The sequence below is a fragment of the Ascidiella aspersa genome, chromosome 6, assembly GCF_963924565.1.
Source record: "Ascidiella aspersa chromosome 6, kaAscAspe10.2, whole genome shotgun sequence".
In the NCBI taxonomy this organism is placed as follows: domain Eukaryota; kingdom Metazoa; phylum Chordata; class Ascidiacea; order Phlebobranchia; family Ascidiidae; genus Ascidiella; species Ascidiella aspersa.
The window spans coordinates 25,755,823-25,771,825 of NC_139452.1; the positions used below are offsets into that span (position 1 = coordinate 25,755,823).

General features: G+C 37.9%; 1 protein-coding gene across 1 annotated transcript in view; it reads right to left on the bottom strand.

Annotated features, from left to right (window-relative positions):
• The window catches only part of LOC146141005 (stabilin-2-like), a 52,488-nt gene that overhangs the window by 31,692 nt on the left and 4,793 nt on the right, over positions 1-16,003 (bottom strand). The window contains exons 7-19 of the mRNA XM_083392777.1: positions 14,490-14,623; positions 13,749-13,913; positions 12,210-12,457; positions 11,009-11,288; positions 10,155-10,358; positions 8,980-9,144; positions 8,278-8,475; positions 5,721-5,863; positions 4,670-4,824; positions 3,887-4,067; positions 2,680-2,837; positions 1,097-1,295; positions 516-687 (exon numbers count right to left, since the gene is read on the bottom strand). Of these exons, the coding sequence (XP_083248903.1) occupies positions 516-687; positions 1,097-1,295; positions 2,680-2,837; positions 3,887-4,067; positions 4,670-4,824; positions 5,721-5,863; positions 8,278-8,475; positions 8,980-9,144; positions 10,155-10,358; positions 11,009-11,288; positions 12,210-12,457; positions 13,749-13,913; positions 14,490-14,623 (2,402 nt within the window). The remainder of the gene's footprint in view (positions 1-515; positions 688-1,096; positions 1,296-2,679; positions 2,838-3,886; positions 4,068-4,669; positions 4,825-5,720; positions 5,864-8,277; positions 8,476-8,979; positions 9,145-10,154; positions 10,359-11,008; positions 11,289-12,209; positions 12,458-13,748; positions 13,914-14,489; positions 14,624-16,003) is intronic.

A 16,003-nucleotide genomic window follows, 5' to 3' on the forward strand; every position in this document is an offset into this window, starting at 1 on the left:
TAAGTCTTTTGGGCAAATGACTTGACTTGACTCAAGTCATTCAGACAAATGAATTGGGTTGAAATAAAGTTTTTCAATTAAGAATTTTTTTAAAATTGGGTTATTTATATTTATCCTAATATTTGGAAACAATTTGAATGCTGTTCGTTGCTTTTATAATATCTTTTACCTAAGTTATTGCTCATAATCGGACGAGTTTATCAGCTAACATTTTATTTTTATGGCAAGGACTTGACTTGCTCCAATTACGACTTGTACCGGGGATTGACTTGTTATTTATTCGAAAAACTTGTTTGGACATAAGTTATTTTGCAAATGACTTGACTGGGGCTTTTTTTTCATTCAACACACGTAACACGCATTAGGTTATATACTTGCACAGGCAGTCGTTACATATGAGAGACCTTTTGTGGCTTTAAACCACACTCGTTTGATCACAATGACTTGTTTGCAACACTGACACGGCCAATTAGATTCATTTTCACCTTCAAGCAAAAACAAGTGCCAATTCTTACCGAAGTAAATATAGCTTGTACGGCCGGCATCTGTCCTATCCAGTGGTTAATAAGGGACAGCTCAGGGTGTTCCGCAATCTCCATCATCAATGTTCCCACGCATTGGCGTCCGTCCCCTGAGTAACCATCCATGCATTTGCAATCGTTCGTTCCAGGCCCGGTCTTTTTGCATCTAAACGCGCACAAAACGAAGGTCGTTGGTGCTTCTGGCGTTGCAAACAGGATTTTCCGATAATTTTGAATCGGATATGATACCTGATGCTAAGTGGTATCTAGTTTGAGTTCACGTTCTATATATATGTGAAAAAATCAATTTAATTTAAGTGTTTCATTAAGTTTTTACGATATAATGCAATGTTTTATACGTAAAAGGAAAGTTCTCAGAAAATAGTGAATTTTCAAGTAAAAGCAAATTTTGGTCAACAACCTGAAACCAATATTAATCAAAAAGGTGTTTCTTTTTTAATTTATATTAGGTTTGGTAGCAACAGTCTGTATGCTAAAAAAACCCATGTTAACAGGTTTGAAAAATGCAGTACCCCAAAAACTCTTCACAAAAAAGGAAGTTTCCTAAAACTCACGTGGCCCTTGTGTGGCACCCCCCGTTGTTCTGCAGGCAGTTGTCGATGCCGTTGCACACCAGTCCGCTACCCCTGTAGCCCGCTTTGCACTCGCAACTGCTGGCACCGGGACCGGTGAAAATGCAGTTTGCATCCGAATGGCAACCTCCACGGTTTGCCTGATTGCACGGGTTTACGGCAATGCAGCTTCGTCCGTCGCCTTTTGATTTAAAGAAAGTCTCGTTACGGTTTACATGGTGTGTTATTTGGGCGTGGTAGTGCGAAGGGTAATTGCATCGTGCTCATATTGATCAGGTTTAATTCAAATATATTATAGGCGTTTTATGATGAAACTAGAGTTTATTATGATGAACTAGATTTATCGGGTTAACCGCAATGCTTTACAACAGTGGTTCTCCTCCGGGTTGCAGCGGCACTCTGGTCTAGAGCGCCGTTTTTTAACGCTCATAGGTGCCGAACGATATATATTTTTTCAATTATTTAGGAATTCAATTTTCTGTTAGTAAGCTTCTTGATAGAATTTTATGTGTACGATAAAAGTCCCAAATATTATTAAGGTTTTTTTCCCGAAAATTATAAAGAAGTAAGACATTTGTCCAAATAAATTAAGTCAAAAGTACACATATATGCCCAGATCTGTAATGCAGCTCGATAATGAATGTCAAAGCTAAATAGGTCGAGTCAATCGATATCATTAATCATGAATTAACTGTGACAATTATCTAATAGTAAATGCATTTTGTGCTCGGTTTTCTAAATCAGCAAGTGAAAGTGCAACAGCTGACAAAAGTTGCGTTCCGTCAACTGAACGACAGTTTGTTGTTTACAACAAAAATGGACAAGTCACAAGTTTCACAATTTCAACTGCAACAGTAACAGAAACATCAAGCATTACATTTCAGGCCAATGAATGTAAGCAATGGGTAAAAACAATGTAGAACTTTCCTTGTCATCGAGTTACAGGTTTTGTTTATTTGAATGCACATTTGGCGAATGGACTTGTAAAATTCCTTTGAAACAGACCTCAACCTGATGATGATAACATTGTGCGTATTAAAACGTCTTTATTAAGATGATGTCGATTTACTTGAAATGTTTGGCTTCGACTATGTTTGCCCTGTGCTTCAAAGCAGCTGCAAAAGGCCACCAAAGTCGGCGTTAACTCTGGTGTACGTTTTGGTGCCAAAATTTTGAACAGGTTTTAGGATTTTAATTTAAAGTTAGATAAGTTTGACAAACTTTACAGGATTATACAAAAACTAAAATTTATAAGGTACTGTTTTTTTCATAAACTATTTGTGCGTATCAAAACGTCTTTATTAAGATGATGTCGATTTACTTGAAATTTTTGGCTTCGACATTCATTTTAACGCTTAGTTAAGTCAATGTAGTTTTGCCCAAATGCCTTTTGCAAAAAAAAAAAAAAAACGTAATAATGTAGTTTTGCCCAAATGCCTTTTGCAAAAAAAAAAAAAAAACTTAATATGAATACCGAAGCCCATACAGAAGTAGATATCATTTTTAACGTTTCGAATAACTCTTTATTCATTTTCAACACTTCTGTAAAGTCAAGTGACACCTACCGTTGAAGTTTTCTTTGCAAACGCAGCTTGTGTGGCCTTTTCCGTAATGCTGGCAAATCGCGTTGCGGTCGCAGCCTCCACGGTCATCGGCGTCTACACAAGGGTTGAACTCAACACAATCGCGTCCATTTCCTGTGTACCCAGCCTCGCATATGCAGCTGCAAAAAGGATGGAGGTTAGCTCAACTACTGTTGTTCTTGCTTAGACCAAGTTTTACGCAAGCTGAGAAGTTTTTCGTTTGGTGTTCTTTTCCTGTGGTTGCAGATAAACACCAAACTCGGCAAGGTGTTACGGATGACCTTTGATAAGTTCCCAACCACTTTTTGTTCAAAATAAAGTGTTTTTAGATGTTTTAGTTTAGTGTTTTGCAATTCTGGTTACTTAAATACTAAACTTTAAGCGTAACAGCGAAGGTTTGGCCTTCCAATATTCTCAACTGAACTTTTCAAAAGCGAACATACAGCAATAGCATGAATGAATTTATTTTTTTAAGTATTCTGAGCTACGTCTTTGTATCCCTTTTGCAGTTTTCTCAAATTGCGGAAGAAATCTGACAATAATTACTTTCTTTTTGTCACTTTTATAGGTGCAAGGTTAAAGTATTATTTTGCCTTAATCAAAGCAGCTTGACTTTTACCCCTAGGCGTGAGTCAGAACTAAACCCCATAAGAAAAGCGGCGGTAGTCTCATCCAGTAGTTTGGTCGATTTCACTTTCGGGCGTTTACGACCTCAAAATATCTGATTGGAACGAGAAATCTGTCGTGTTAGACAGTTTGTATTCGATTTATTTATTTTTCTGGCGCAAATTACTCATTGAAATTTTTTTTTCAAGTGTTAAAAAAAAAATTCCGATGCGCGAAATCGATATTGTTTACTAGATATCACTTAAATTGGCACAGTTTGTTGAAACAATACATCCTAAATATAGTACAAATCTAGAAATATTATACGAGTGTGATACTCTCAAGATATATTCAATAAAAAAGAGTGAGGAGTTTCTAATAAGCGTTGCCCACAATTGCATTTAGAATACTTTTGACTGTTAATTCGTTGAAGAAAATGTCATCTATGGCGGGATTACACATTGTAAATACTTTTTTACTTAAAAATTGATAAAAAACACGTTGAACAACAGTAACAGCAACATAGGCATAACTTTATCGGTACATCATCAACACATCGTAAAACAAAACAAAAAACACTTGCCTTTCAACGTTTTCGGTCAAGATGCAGACGGCGTTTTGGTGACAGATGATTCCCCCGGTTCCACAGGGGGTCACGTGCCGGTCGCAGTCCTCCCCGGCCCAGCTCTGGTTGCAGCTCCCCGGAACACAGATGCCCCGACTGTCGATTCGGTTGTCGCACCGGCCGTGAGCGCAAGTACAGTCTGTATGAATTATACAGTTGTTTTAGTTAAAAAAATAATTAATCCGTATGGCTCAGCGGTTCCAAAACTTTTCTAAAAGTTTGCCTGGTGAACCCATTGCAATAATTTTGATATTAACCGGCCCCACAAAAATTCAAGGGTCAGTTGACCCATGTTTCTTGTAGTACACTAGAAGAGTCACTATTCGTTTTAATGTAACAGTTTTCTTAATGCGAACGATGCGCTGATAGCGATAGTACAACATAATATAATGCTTTATGATGTCACAATAGACATCATAAAAAGCGCTATATTATTGAATAATAAAGCATAACTAAAGACTAATAAAGTTTAAAACATAGTCTAATGTTTAAAATCGTTCGCTGAAGCGTAATGTTGAAAAACTTCTAGACTAATTCTCCTTGCGGACCCCAGTATTGAAGCACGACAAACTATATGTGAATGTATCAATATTATAAATTTGTAATGGGTAGTGTGTATTCAATTTTGAAATGCTTGCGTGCATGCCTTGATAATACAAATAACTTATTTTCCAAAATTACAAAAAGTTTCGCGGCACACGACAATCTCTCGCGACACACAGTTTGGGAATCACTACTCACTCAAGTAACATCTGGTTCCGTACGAGGTTGGATTGGCGCAGACCGAGCAGTCGTCTCCCGTAAATCCTGAGCGGCAGGAGCAGGTACCGAGGCCGTTTAGTCCGTCATCACAGTTTCCATTACCGTTACATGGACTTCCAACCGGACCCGGACAACTGAAGGAAACGGAAAAAGCGGAATTAAAAAACTACAAACCTCGTTTCCTTGCTTCGCCGAAGAATGATTAGCAATTCACAGTAAACTAGATTCCGCATTCCTGAGTCTTAATCAAGGCATACAATAATCCCCCTAAACATTGTTTTAATTGTGAAACATCATTTGTATACCAGGTGCGAAAAATAGTGTTTTTAGTTGGTGATAAAGATATGATGGGGTTTAAGATTAGGCAAGGTTTAAATCATATACCGGTGGTTAAGGTCTTATTCTGATGAGTTTAGTTCCCACTTCGACTAAGTTGCCAGTTTAGAACTGTTTCATTCCAAATTTGGTCTTATTCCGTCTTTAAAATTATCTCAACTTTACTATTTTTACAAGCTTTGCTCAATCCAGCGAAGGTGATTGTGCTAATCGGTGTACCTAAGGGTGTCCAGAGATATTACAAATATGGTAAGATTTAAAGTTTTGCTCTATTAGCGAAATTTTTAATACAGTTTTTTTAGGTACGATTGATGTGCAACAAACCCAGAATTTGTTTTCTGCATTGTACACAGTTAATGTGTGCAGTTTAAAGTAAGTTTATTTTAGGGTTGTAGAGTCGGGGCCAGACTCAGGACTATAGGGACTGAGTAAGACTACGTAAAACTACTCGCAGATGAGTTAAATAACAAACCTATGAATGGATTGATGAAAGTCTACCCTATTTTATTGGGTGAAATATAGATGGTAGTTTGAAAGCGGGCACATTTTAAACCGACTTTGCAGTCCTAGTCTATTGTGACATGACAGTTAACCACTTGCCAAAAACGCCAACAAGGGTGCCACGAACTAGTCATATTTCACACAGGGTACCGTAAGCCTCAAAAGTTTGGGTTCCACTGTTCTATACACTCACCTTTGGCAGCTTACGCCAAAGTATCCTGGGCAGCAGATACTTGAAGTTACGTTCACGCTGCAAACTGCCCTGCATCCCAAGCGCTGGCCAAGATCGGGAGAGACAGATCCGGAAATAGTTTCCACTTCAAGGGCACAAAGTTGCTGAAAAACACGATTTACATTCGTTTTACGAAGGTCTAATCTAGCGTTTCTTAGCCTTTTTTCGCGGGGATCCAATGTCTAAAGCGGTACTATAACATCGAAGCTTTGGCGACCCAATTCTCTTCACCGATTATTTTTGTTTGGGAATAAAACTAATTAATTAGACTCAATCAGTCTGGATTTAATAATTATGAGCTTTATGTTCGTATTGCTTTAGCAATTTGATCAAGTTTTTGAGAAATCATTCTTTAAGAAATTATTCTTCATTTTCTTTTCAAGTTTTTAAGAAATCATTCTTGGTTTTCTTTTTAGGTTTTTGAGAAATCATTCTTTTCCCAGCTGAGTCAAACGAAGAACAAAGTTTAGGTCGCCACCCATGCGTTGAGAAGCACTGGTTATGTCCATAATGCCCAAAATGGGTCGGTTGACATCTTTTTAGAATATTATGCTGCATAGAGCTGATATACAAAGGACTCAAACTCGCCACCGATGTGTACAGAGTCTTTATACATTATGCGTTATCGCAAGGTTAACTGACAATAAGATAAAGCAACAGACTGCAAGCAATTTAAAAGGAAAACTGCTAAAGTTTCCACCATAACAGGTGCTTTAAACCGATACAGATACCCGATATTTTCGGCCGTCAGAATTAACCCCAAATTACGTCATTACTATAATAAAATAACGTAACTAAAGAAAACGAATGGCGCAATATATAAAGATATCTTACGAAAATTTACTTCCACCCTGCTTTAGTATTAAAAGCTCAGCTACAGTCGAACGTTATTTACATTTCTTATTTTAAAGTAAAAAACATTGCGTTGGCTTGCAAATCAATCCTAAAATGCCTACGCAAATCTGGTAACGTATCCAAGTATGACACTAGTACCTATTATACTACAATTTGCAATCGGGTATCACCACCGATTCGGTACTATCGGACATCCCGAACATACAGATCCAATATACAATAAAGTCACAAGAGATGTCTCTATCTATTGAAAAAGACAAATTTGAGTTTAACTGGTTAATAATTTAAGTAAGATATGGTTGTGGCCCTTGAAGATTGTTCCGTGGGCACCCAGTGGGGCCGAGGGAAATGGTTGAGAAACGCTGCCTATCATAAAAGTACCGGTGCTAGAACTTGTCACTGGGTCCACCGATCCAGTATTATCGCACATAACTATTACCCCCATGAAACTTACTCGTGGAGTGTACACGGCCACGGATTAGAAACGCTGCCCTAAAGTACCATAGAAGTACCGACAACTTGCCATAGGGTAGCGCCACCGATCCTATATTAGGGACATAACCCCCATGAAACTTACTCGTGGAGTGTACACGGCCACGGATTAGAAACGCTGCCCTAAAGTACCATAGAAGTACCGACAACTTGCCATAGGGTAGCGCCACCGATTCTATATTACGGACATAACCCCCATAAAACTTACCCGTGAAGTGTACAGGGCCACGGTTGAGAAAACGCTGCCCTAAAGTATCATAGAAGTACCGGTGCTACAATTTGCCATCGGGTATAGCCACCGATTTATATTATCGGACATAACTAGAACCCCCTTAACACTAACCCGAAAGTGTACACGGTTGAGAAATGCTGCTCTAAAGTATCATAAAAGTACCGGTGTTACAATTTGCCATTGGGTATAGCCACCGATCCGGTATTATCATACTTCCTTAAAATACAGATTCAATACAGAGGTATACACGGGCACGGTTGAGAAAAACCTGCCATAAAATACCATGACAATAGCGACTGCTTGCCATAGGGTATCGCCACCTATCTATATTATTGGACATAACTATATCCCCCATAAAACTCACAAGTGAAGTGTACACGCTCACGGTTGAGAAACGCTGCCCTAAATTACCATAAAAGTACCGATACCTAAACTTGTAATCGGGGATCGTCAACTATCCAGTATTATCGAACATCCTGAATAGCAGATCGAACATACAACCAACTTTAAACTTACCCGTGAAGTAAAGTGTACACGGGCACAGTTGAGAAAAACCTTCTCTAAAATACCACATAAGTACCGGTAGTACAACTTGCCATCTGGTATCGCCACCCAGGTTTTTTTTAAGGTTTGGTTTTGGTGACCGCTAAGTAGTTTTAAGAGAAGTGTTACATTTAAATACAAGTAAATTGCAAGTCCAAATTTTTGGAAAACCGCTGGATGAAAGCCGTTTCGGTCCCCCAAAACACCTTAAAAAAAACGAATCTATATAATATCGGACATAACTATAAACCCAATAAAACTTACTCTTAGAGTGTACTCGGCCACGGTTTAGAAACGCTGTCCTAAAGTATCATAGAAGTACCGGTACTACAACTTACCCATATTGTCGGACATTCAAAACATGCAGATTGAACATACAACCAACTATAAACTTACCCGTGAAGTGTACACGGCCCCGTCGGCACATGTCGGGTTTCGGGTGTTGCAGACTTGGCACGCCCCCTGCCGGGTGCTTTGCGTCACTTGCTCGCACTTATTGTCCACCAGGGGGCGCACGAACGACGGCATTAGAACTTGGTCGATGAGGTAAAGCAGGACTTTGCCGTTCGCTACTGGGATTTCCGACCAAAGAATCTGTAAAAAGGCAGATTTAAAGACTGGAGCTGGGGACATAGTTGGTTGCTGAATAAATTCTGTTTGGAAATTTGAAGAAAATGAGTTGTTTGGTGACACAGAGTTTTTTAGTAAAAAGATCTTCTATAAATAATTCTATAAAACGAACAGCGAAGTAATAAACAAATATCTATTTCTATTTCCAAAGATACGTTGGTGCTGTTTAACACTCTTTATTGACAAAAGATTAGAAGGTGTACTACAGACTATGGGTGGACTATAAGAGCTATTATTAATTAAGTCGGTATAAAATATTTTTTGTAGTGTTTCTATTAATGTTACGGGAAGTTCAAACTTGCAGTACGTTAAGCATTTTATGCTGACACACAATAAACTTATCCTAGAATTATGATAGGAGTCAGATATATCATCGGTACGCGAAGTTCTAACGTTAAGTATTTTGTTCAGACACACAATAAACTTATTTTACAATTCTGATTGGAGTCTTATATGTTGAACACTTACCTTGGCGTAATTTGAACCGAGGTAGAATATTCCGTTCGTCATAGAAACGTTAACCGGAATCGCCTCCGAGTACATCTGAAGCTCCGTCATGCCACTTAGCGACGAGCTTTTTACTAAACTCATGCTCACATGGTGTCGCAAGAGAATGTCAAGCTTGTTTCGGTTCTGCAAAACGAAATCCAACATAAGTCACTAAAAATGCGCATCCTGGAAGAAATATTACTGCGACAGAAACTGCAAGTTAAGTGGTGCACGGACAAAACTTTAAGGTTGTAAAGGTTTCCTCGTAGGCCCATTTTTTGTTTTAACTTAAACGTTATTTGCCAGAACTTTATTTTCATGACTAATTTGTATTTTCAGTTAAATAAAAGCATATTTATCAGCCGTGTTGTAATGACTTTATTCAATGACTTGACTTTAAAGTAAATTTAGGTCACTAAAGTAAGACTTTTTTTCCAAACTGAACTCAATATGTCAAACAACTTCAGTACAAATTATGTTTTATCAATGAAGACTTTTCAATTAAATTTGGATATTTACCTCAAATTTTGCAGGTATAACAATTTCCTTGCTGTATATGGTCTTTTTCATATTTTTATTGAGTTTTTGTTTATAATCGGAGGAGTTTAACAATTTTAATAGTTTAACGTTTATTAACATTACTTGAATTGACTTGCTTTCATAATGACTTGACTGGGACTTGGTCATCTAAGACTTGGACATGAACTTGATTTGTTATGTTTCAAATGACTTATTTACAACATTGGTTCTCAGGACAGCGTACTGTAAGGCTTTAAAATATCGAAATAAATACTAAACAAGTCATTTTGAAATGTATTAACCCACGTCAATTATTTTCTGTAAAATAATGAAATCTAAGTTATTAAAACTGGTAAACTCGTCCGATTCCAAGAATAGAAGACAAAAACAACGTAACATTTCGAGGACAAACTAGTTTTCTTTTATTAAACTGAAAGTAAATACGGGTGTTCGTTTTTCCACGGTTTTTCAAAGTTACTCCATTTTTGCAATAAAGAAAAAAGACGGAAACAGAAAAAATATGTGGAATTTATCGATTTGTCTGGCTCTTTTTTGTACTTTTTTCAAACTTTTTGTACCTTTTTCTACTTTTTTTCTACTTGTTTTGTATTTTCTTTTGTACTGATTTCACTCACCGCCTGGTTGACCAGCGCTTTTCGTTCGTCGACCGATAGCTTAGCGATGGCGTCGTTGGTGGGAACGAAGATGGTGAAGTTGGAGTCGGGCGCACTGATCCAGGAGAGAGTGAGAAAGTTGCTCTTCAACCACTTGAGGAAGCTGGAAGCCATCGGGAGCGACTGGATCGCGCTAAGGAGCGTCATCGACGACGCGTCGAAGTCCTGGATGCAACATAGTCCTTAAATCTGGGTGAAACGAAATTGACTGGCGGCCGCATGGAAAAAATAATATGTGGTGGCGTATAATCGTATAATAATAGCTTTTCTCGCTAGCTGACCCAACATTTCGTGATTTTTGTGCAATTGAGACAAAATTATTAAATCTTACATGCAACCTGTGTAAAATTATAAATACCCACGCATGAAAACAGCTAAATCACACTAATTCCTAGATTTTTTCTGATACTTGGCATTTTTAGGAAAAGCTCAGTGAAGTTGTGATTATGTTTTAAAAAAAAATTTTTGACAAGCTGGTAACAGAAGAGAAAAGCAAAGCGACCTTGCAAGTGCAACTATTTTTTATACCATGTTCTAAGTTGAAACAATTTTCGTTGCGATATTGCCGCGAATTGGGTTAAATTGCTTGGAATTCGCGATACTTGTGTTTAAAATATCGGATATCGGTTTAAAACGTAAATCAACGGACATCCCTAATAGATTAGTTACTAGTGCGTAACCAACACTAGACTTGCAGTGACATTGACTTGGACTTTGACTTGAATTATTAGTTGTTGCAAACGACTCCATCAAGGGCCATGTCATTCACCACAGATAATAAGCAAAATAATAACAACAATAAGTAAGTGCCATACCTTGATAGGAAACGTGTCAGGAGGCTGCAGCAGTGCGTCACTCACGTAGAAAACACCGTTTGCCGCCCATTGGGCTGCGACCAGCAGTTTGCCGGTTCGGTAGGAATTGGCAAAGTTAAGGAGAGCGAATGTGCCGGCGTCGCCGTCGTCAGCGTCGTCGTCGTCGGCCGACAGTGGCTTGAGCGCTTTGATCGACGTCTGATAGCCAAGAAGAGGGTACATGGTCTTGGCGCTTTGCGTGCTGAAGTCAACGTCGATAGTGGTGGCCACAATGTGCGCCCTAAAATATATTTTTTGTCATTAAATATTGTTTGGTTTACCTTTCACACAATTCATTCTTTTGCCTTATAATTTGTTGGCCCTGTATGAACATAACGAATTGCAAGTTGTAAGGTTGTGATAACTTAGAACGGTGACTTAGCACTGCGCTTAAAACATTGCTTTCAAATCACTTGACTAGATTTAAGTCTTTTGGACAAAGGACTTGATTTGACTTTTTCGGGCAACATGTCTGGACTTGACTTGGCCGTAAGTAGTTTAAGCAACTGACTGTATTTATTCTTAAATATTTTTCGGTAAAAGTTTGTTATTTACCTTAATTCTAGACGGAGTATTTGCTTGCTATTGCTCATCTTTTTGTTTGATGTGGTAGAATTGCTTACTGGGACCTCAGGTGCAATTTTTTGTCTCCTATGTAAACTGTATCGTGCAACTAATTTGGTGAAGTCGTTTGCAAAATACTTCAAGTCCAAATGATAAGCGTTTTCTTACTCTCAAGGACGCTGAAGATGTTACAAATCCCTTACGATTCTAATTGTTTCTCGATTGGTAAGCTTCTTCATGTATTTTTTGGTATACGATTGGAGTGCAACAAACCCTATACTAGGAGCAAACTGCAAATTCCTATAGAAACCATAGTCAGAATTTTTTTTCTGCACAGTTGATGTGTACTATTTCAAGTATATTGTCACTTGAAGTTAACTACTTGGTGAAAATGCTATGTAAACTTTTCATATTTTATAAAAGTTCCGTAAGCTCCAAAAGATTCTGGATCAGAGCGTTATCATTAAGTAAAAAATTAATTAAGAGATATTCGAAACGATCAAAATGAAACTTACTTCTGTATGGGCTTTAATATTGTTACTTAGTCTTACTACAACCTCTTACCAATATGCTTGATGAACTTAAAGCACAAGCTCACCTTGCAACGGCCTTCCAGGCAACCGATGAATTGGGCTGACCGAGCTCCGACCCGAAGGCGCCGTCTAGCGGAGCGATTATCGTAAACGGTGTTGAGCCGTAGAAGATGTCGCGAAAGTAGGTGCTCTGAAACATGGCGACCGCCTTGTTGAGTCGGTTGGCGAACGGACCGCTACTGTTCGTCAGCAGCATCTCGGTGAAAAGGTCGCTGTAGCAGCGCATGCCCCTGGTCAGGAAAGTTGGCGGGCACTAGGTGAAGGAAAAAATACAACTTAGAACTGTACGGCGAGATAAAAGGATTAAACAAAACAATGTGTGGGGGGTTGACTGTGACCAATTGAACAATCAAAACTTTTGAGAGCGCATTACTTAATGTAAAATTGGATTAACAAATAAATTTACAACTATACTTAGCAATTCCTAAAAATCTGTGTAATGTTCCACAGTGAAGTTAAATAAAGTGAACATAAACAATTAAACAGTTTTCTAACCCTTTCAGAGCTCTCCTGATATATGTATAACGTATTTTTTAAACTGGGTTCCTTGGACCCTTTGCGGGTACGTGAACCGCGTTAAAAATACTTGAAAAATCCTTGATGTAAAGAATATATAGGTGGTCGTACTGAAAAAACAATAAATTGCTGATACCGAACATAACGCATAACCGGCCTAAACTCAGGGGTGAAAGTAGAATACATTTCCCGCTGAAACCACAAAATTATTCAGGAATGACGTCACAAAGTTACGTCGTAAAGAGGCGTCTAAAACAATTATTCTTTCGATGTAGCGAATATGCAACTGAAAAAATAAACACACTTTTTAAAGGCACATCGTAACTGCAAAAGTTATTTTACCGGAACACCGTTCCGGACAGTTATTACTGGGACCGTTTTCCGGACCGGCTATTGTCACCACGGCCTAAGCCCAAACTTAATAACATTTATGGTAAACTTTTCTGCGTCATTTCTAAACAACCTGAAGAAAACTTGCACTTGCAAGCAAGTCCGAGCTGGAAAATTTGACATGTACCCTGCGGTGATGTTCGAATATGGACTCACGAAGAAACAAAATTTTAAATTGATCAATCGATTTTGTTTAACTCCTGCTCTCGGCGTATTATCACAGAACGCACTCTAGTTTCAATGTGTGTGTGAAACAGGCGCCTAAACTAACTATAAAGTATCGATTTTAATGAGATAACTTAGGAAACTCGGCATTCAAAAGGTCAAGGAAATTAACAAGGTAAACATATTAATCATGCACACGTATGTCGCCAGAAATAGGCCATATTTATCGAAGAAAATGTAGACTTTTTTTAATTTGCTTCTATATACTATTCAAATAGTATATATAGATATGCATGTTTTAAAAATCTGACAATTTCATGTTAGAATATTGCCCTCCAATTTCCCGTGCGCTGTAAAAACTAGAATAAAGAAAATCTTTTTTCGTTTTAATAAAATATAACTAATCCTAGGATTCAACAGAATCATTTTTAACACAATCACCCTAAAGCCCTAACTGACACATCGATTCGTACCGTGCACTTAGCTTGAATGATGCCGCCGTCGTCAACCGTTGTGCACTGCGCAATGCTGTCGCAAGTCGTATTTCGATTCAGGCCGCAAATGTCGATCAAGGTACAACCAGAACCAGAAGTCGAAGTGCTGGTGGCGTTGTAGCCAGTCTTACACGGGCAGGTGTTCTGAAAGCAAAAAAAAATGGTAAAGTTTTAATACCCTGTTAGAAACCCGCGCCTATGTTGAATCAAAGTAGCCTATAACGGGAAAACATAAATAAGAACATTTAAAGATATTGTAAATCATAGACACCCTCATTATTGGTCTGCTACGTTTTTAAGTTTTATCTATTTTGTTACATAGTTTGTCGGAGCCACGTTTTTGCAATAAATACCAGCAAATATAATCTCCAAAAAATCTAAAAAATCCTTATATTAACGCCTTTAACGAGCAAATTTTTAGAATAAAATGACATTAAAATATTAATTTACAACTAATCAACAAGAAATGCTTTCTTTTTTTATTTCCCACAGTGAAATTTTAAACAGAAGAATTAAATAAAATGAAGCAATTAGACAATTTCTGGGACTGGAATAGCCCCCTTAATATATTTGTATAAAGGGAGTGCGTCCTAAACCAAAAAAATTACCAGACACGTTAGGGATGACTGATATAAATTTTAAACTAAATAACATTAATCGGCATACGTTTCTGTGTTATTTCTAACCAACTTGAAGAAAACCTGGTCACAGCATTCATACCCTGCCTGGTCCGGTGTACTTGCACACAGTTGTGTTGCCGGGGCATCCCCCGTTGTTGGTCTGGCAAGGGTCGATCGGTCCGCACCAAAATCCGTCACCGCTGTATCCAGCCTGGCACCGGCACGAGTACTTGGCTGCAAAACAAGGCGTAAGTCAATTACGCCGTAAAAGATAGTAGGCGACATTGTTGTAAAGAATTAAGTCAATGACTTGACTTAAATTAAGCCCCCCACTCCAAATGACTTCATTTAACTTACGGTATAGTACAAATGACAAAATAATCCTGAAATCTTACAAACCATTACTTTCTGAACTCGAATCTATAATTCGCCCATATTTCCTGAGTAAACAAACTGATTTCGGTTTCTAAATGGTGTACCTACATTTATCCTTATCCTTGAAAGTGCAACCAGTTTCTTTTTTACCAATCGCTTACGGGAAATTTGCCCCATCCTGTTTTGGTTTGAAGCACGCTACAGAAATTATAAATGGTTCGCGGCACCCTTACTAGCATTTTCGCTGGGCTATTTACTGCAAAGTCGGAACAAACTTAAAACAGCACACACGAAATGTGCACAGAAAAACAGAGAAGATAAAACCTCGTAATTTGTTGCACTCTAATCGTTCACATAAAATAGAAACGAGAATCTTAGTAACATAGAACAAAACTAGTAACCAAAAAAATGAAATATCTTCCAGGACCCTTAACGGTTATAAATTGAATCACTGATTGTTAACGTGTTGTTCCTGAAAACTTGTGCGAACTCGCTGTATGCTGCTTATGTTTTTGACTTGTTTTAATAATTTTTTAATACTTTTGAAATGTATATGTATTTTGCTTTACTTATAGGAACTAACGATGCTAGGTGAAATACATTTATTCATTAGGAAAATGTCTGATCTTGTTTTTACTTGAGTTTTCAAACTTTGAATTTTCTTATCGCTCAAATGGTGTCCCGACAAAAGGTGGTGTTCAGTCGCAATACAGCAACCTGGTTGCTGTCAAATCATTAATAAAAAACTAACATCCATTTAGAAGAATACACTGAATCTAAATTGCCCATAAACCACTCAAATTCGTACAATATTGGCGCACACCTCACCATGCCAGTGTAATTAGGCATTATATAAAGACAAATTGGATTGACTAAACAAACTACAAAAACATATATCAGGAAACGAACGCGGTGCTGTGAATTCGCGACCAGGACAGTCAAAAAATATCAGCTAATTAAAAACCACGCCACACCGTATGCTGTATCTAAAAACTTATCAGTCAAAATACATCCTTCCTTCAAAATATATACAATTGATTCATTTGGTACTACAGGCAAGATAGTCTAAATCAGTGATCTTCAACCAGTGTGCACGGCGCACCCTAGGGTGCACCAAAAAAATATGGGTTGTACCAGTACGAAAAAGTATCCAAGGATGCATCACAAACTTTTAATGAACCATTGAAAGTTGACATTGAATGCTGTATAATGACATGCAATAGTGCTCGCAAGCAGTCT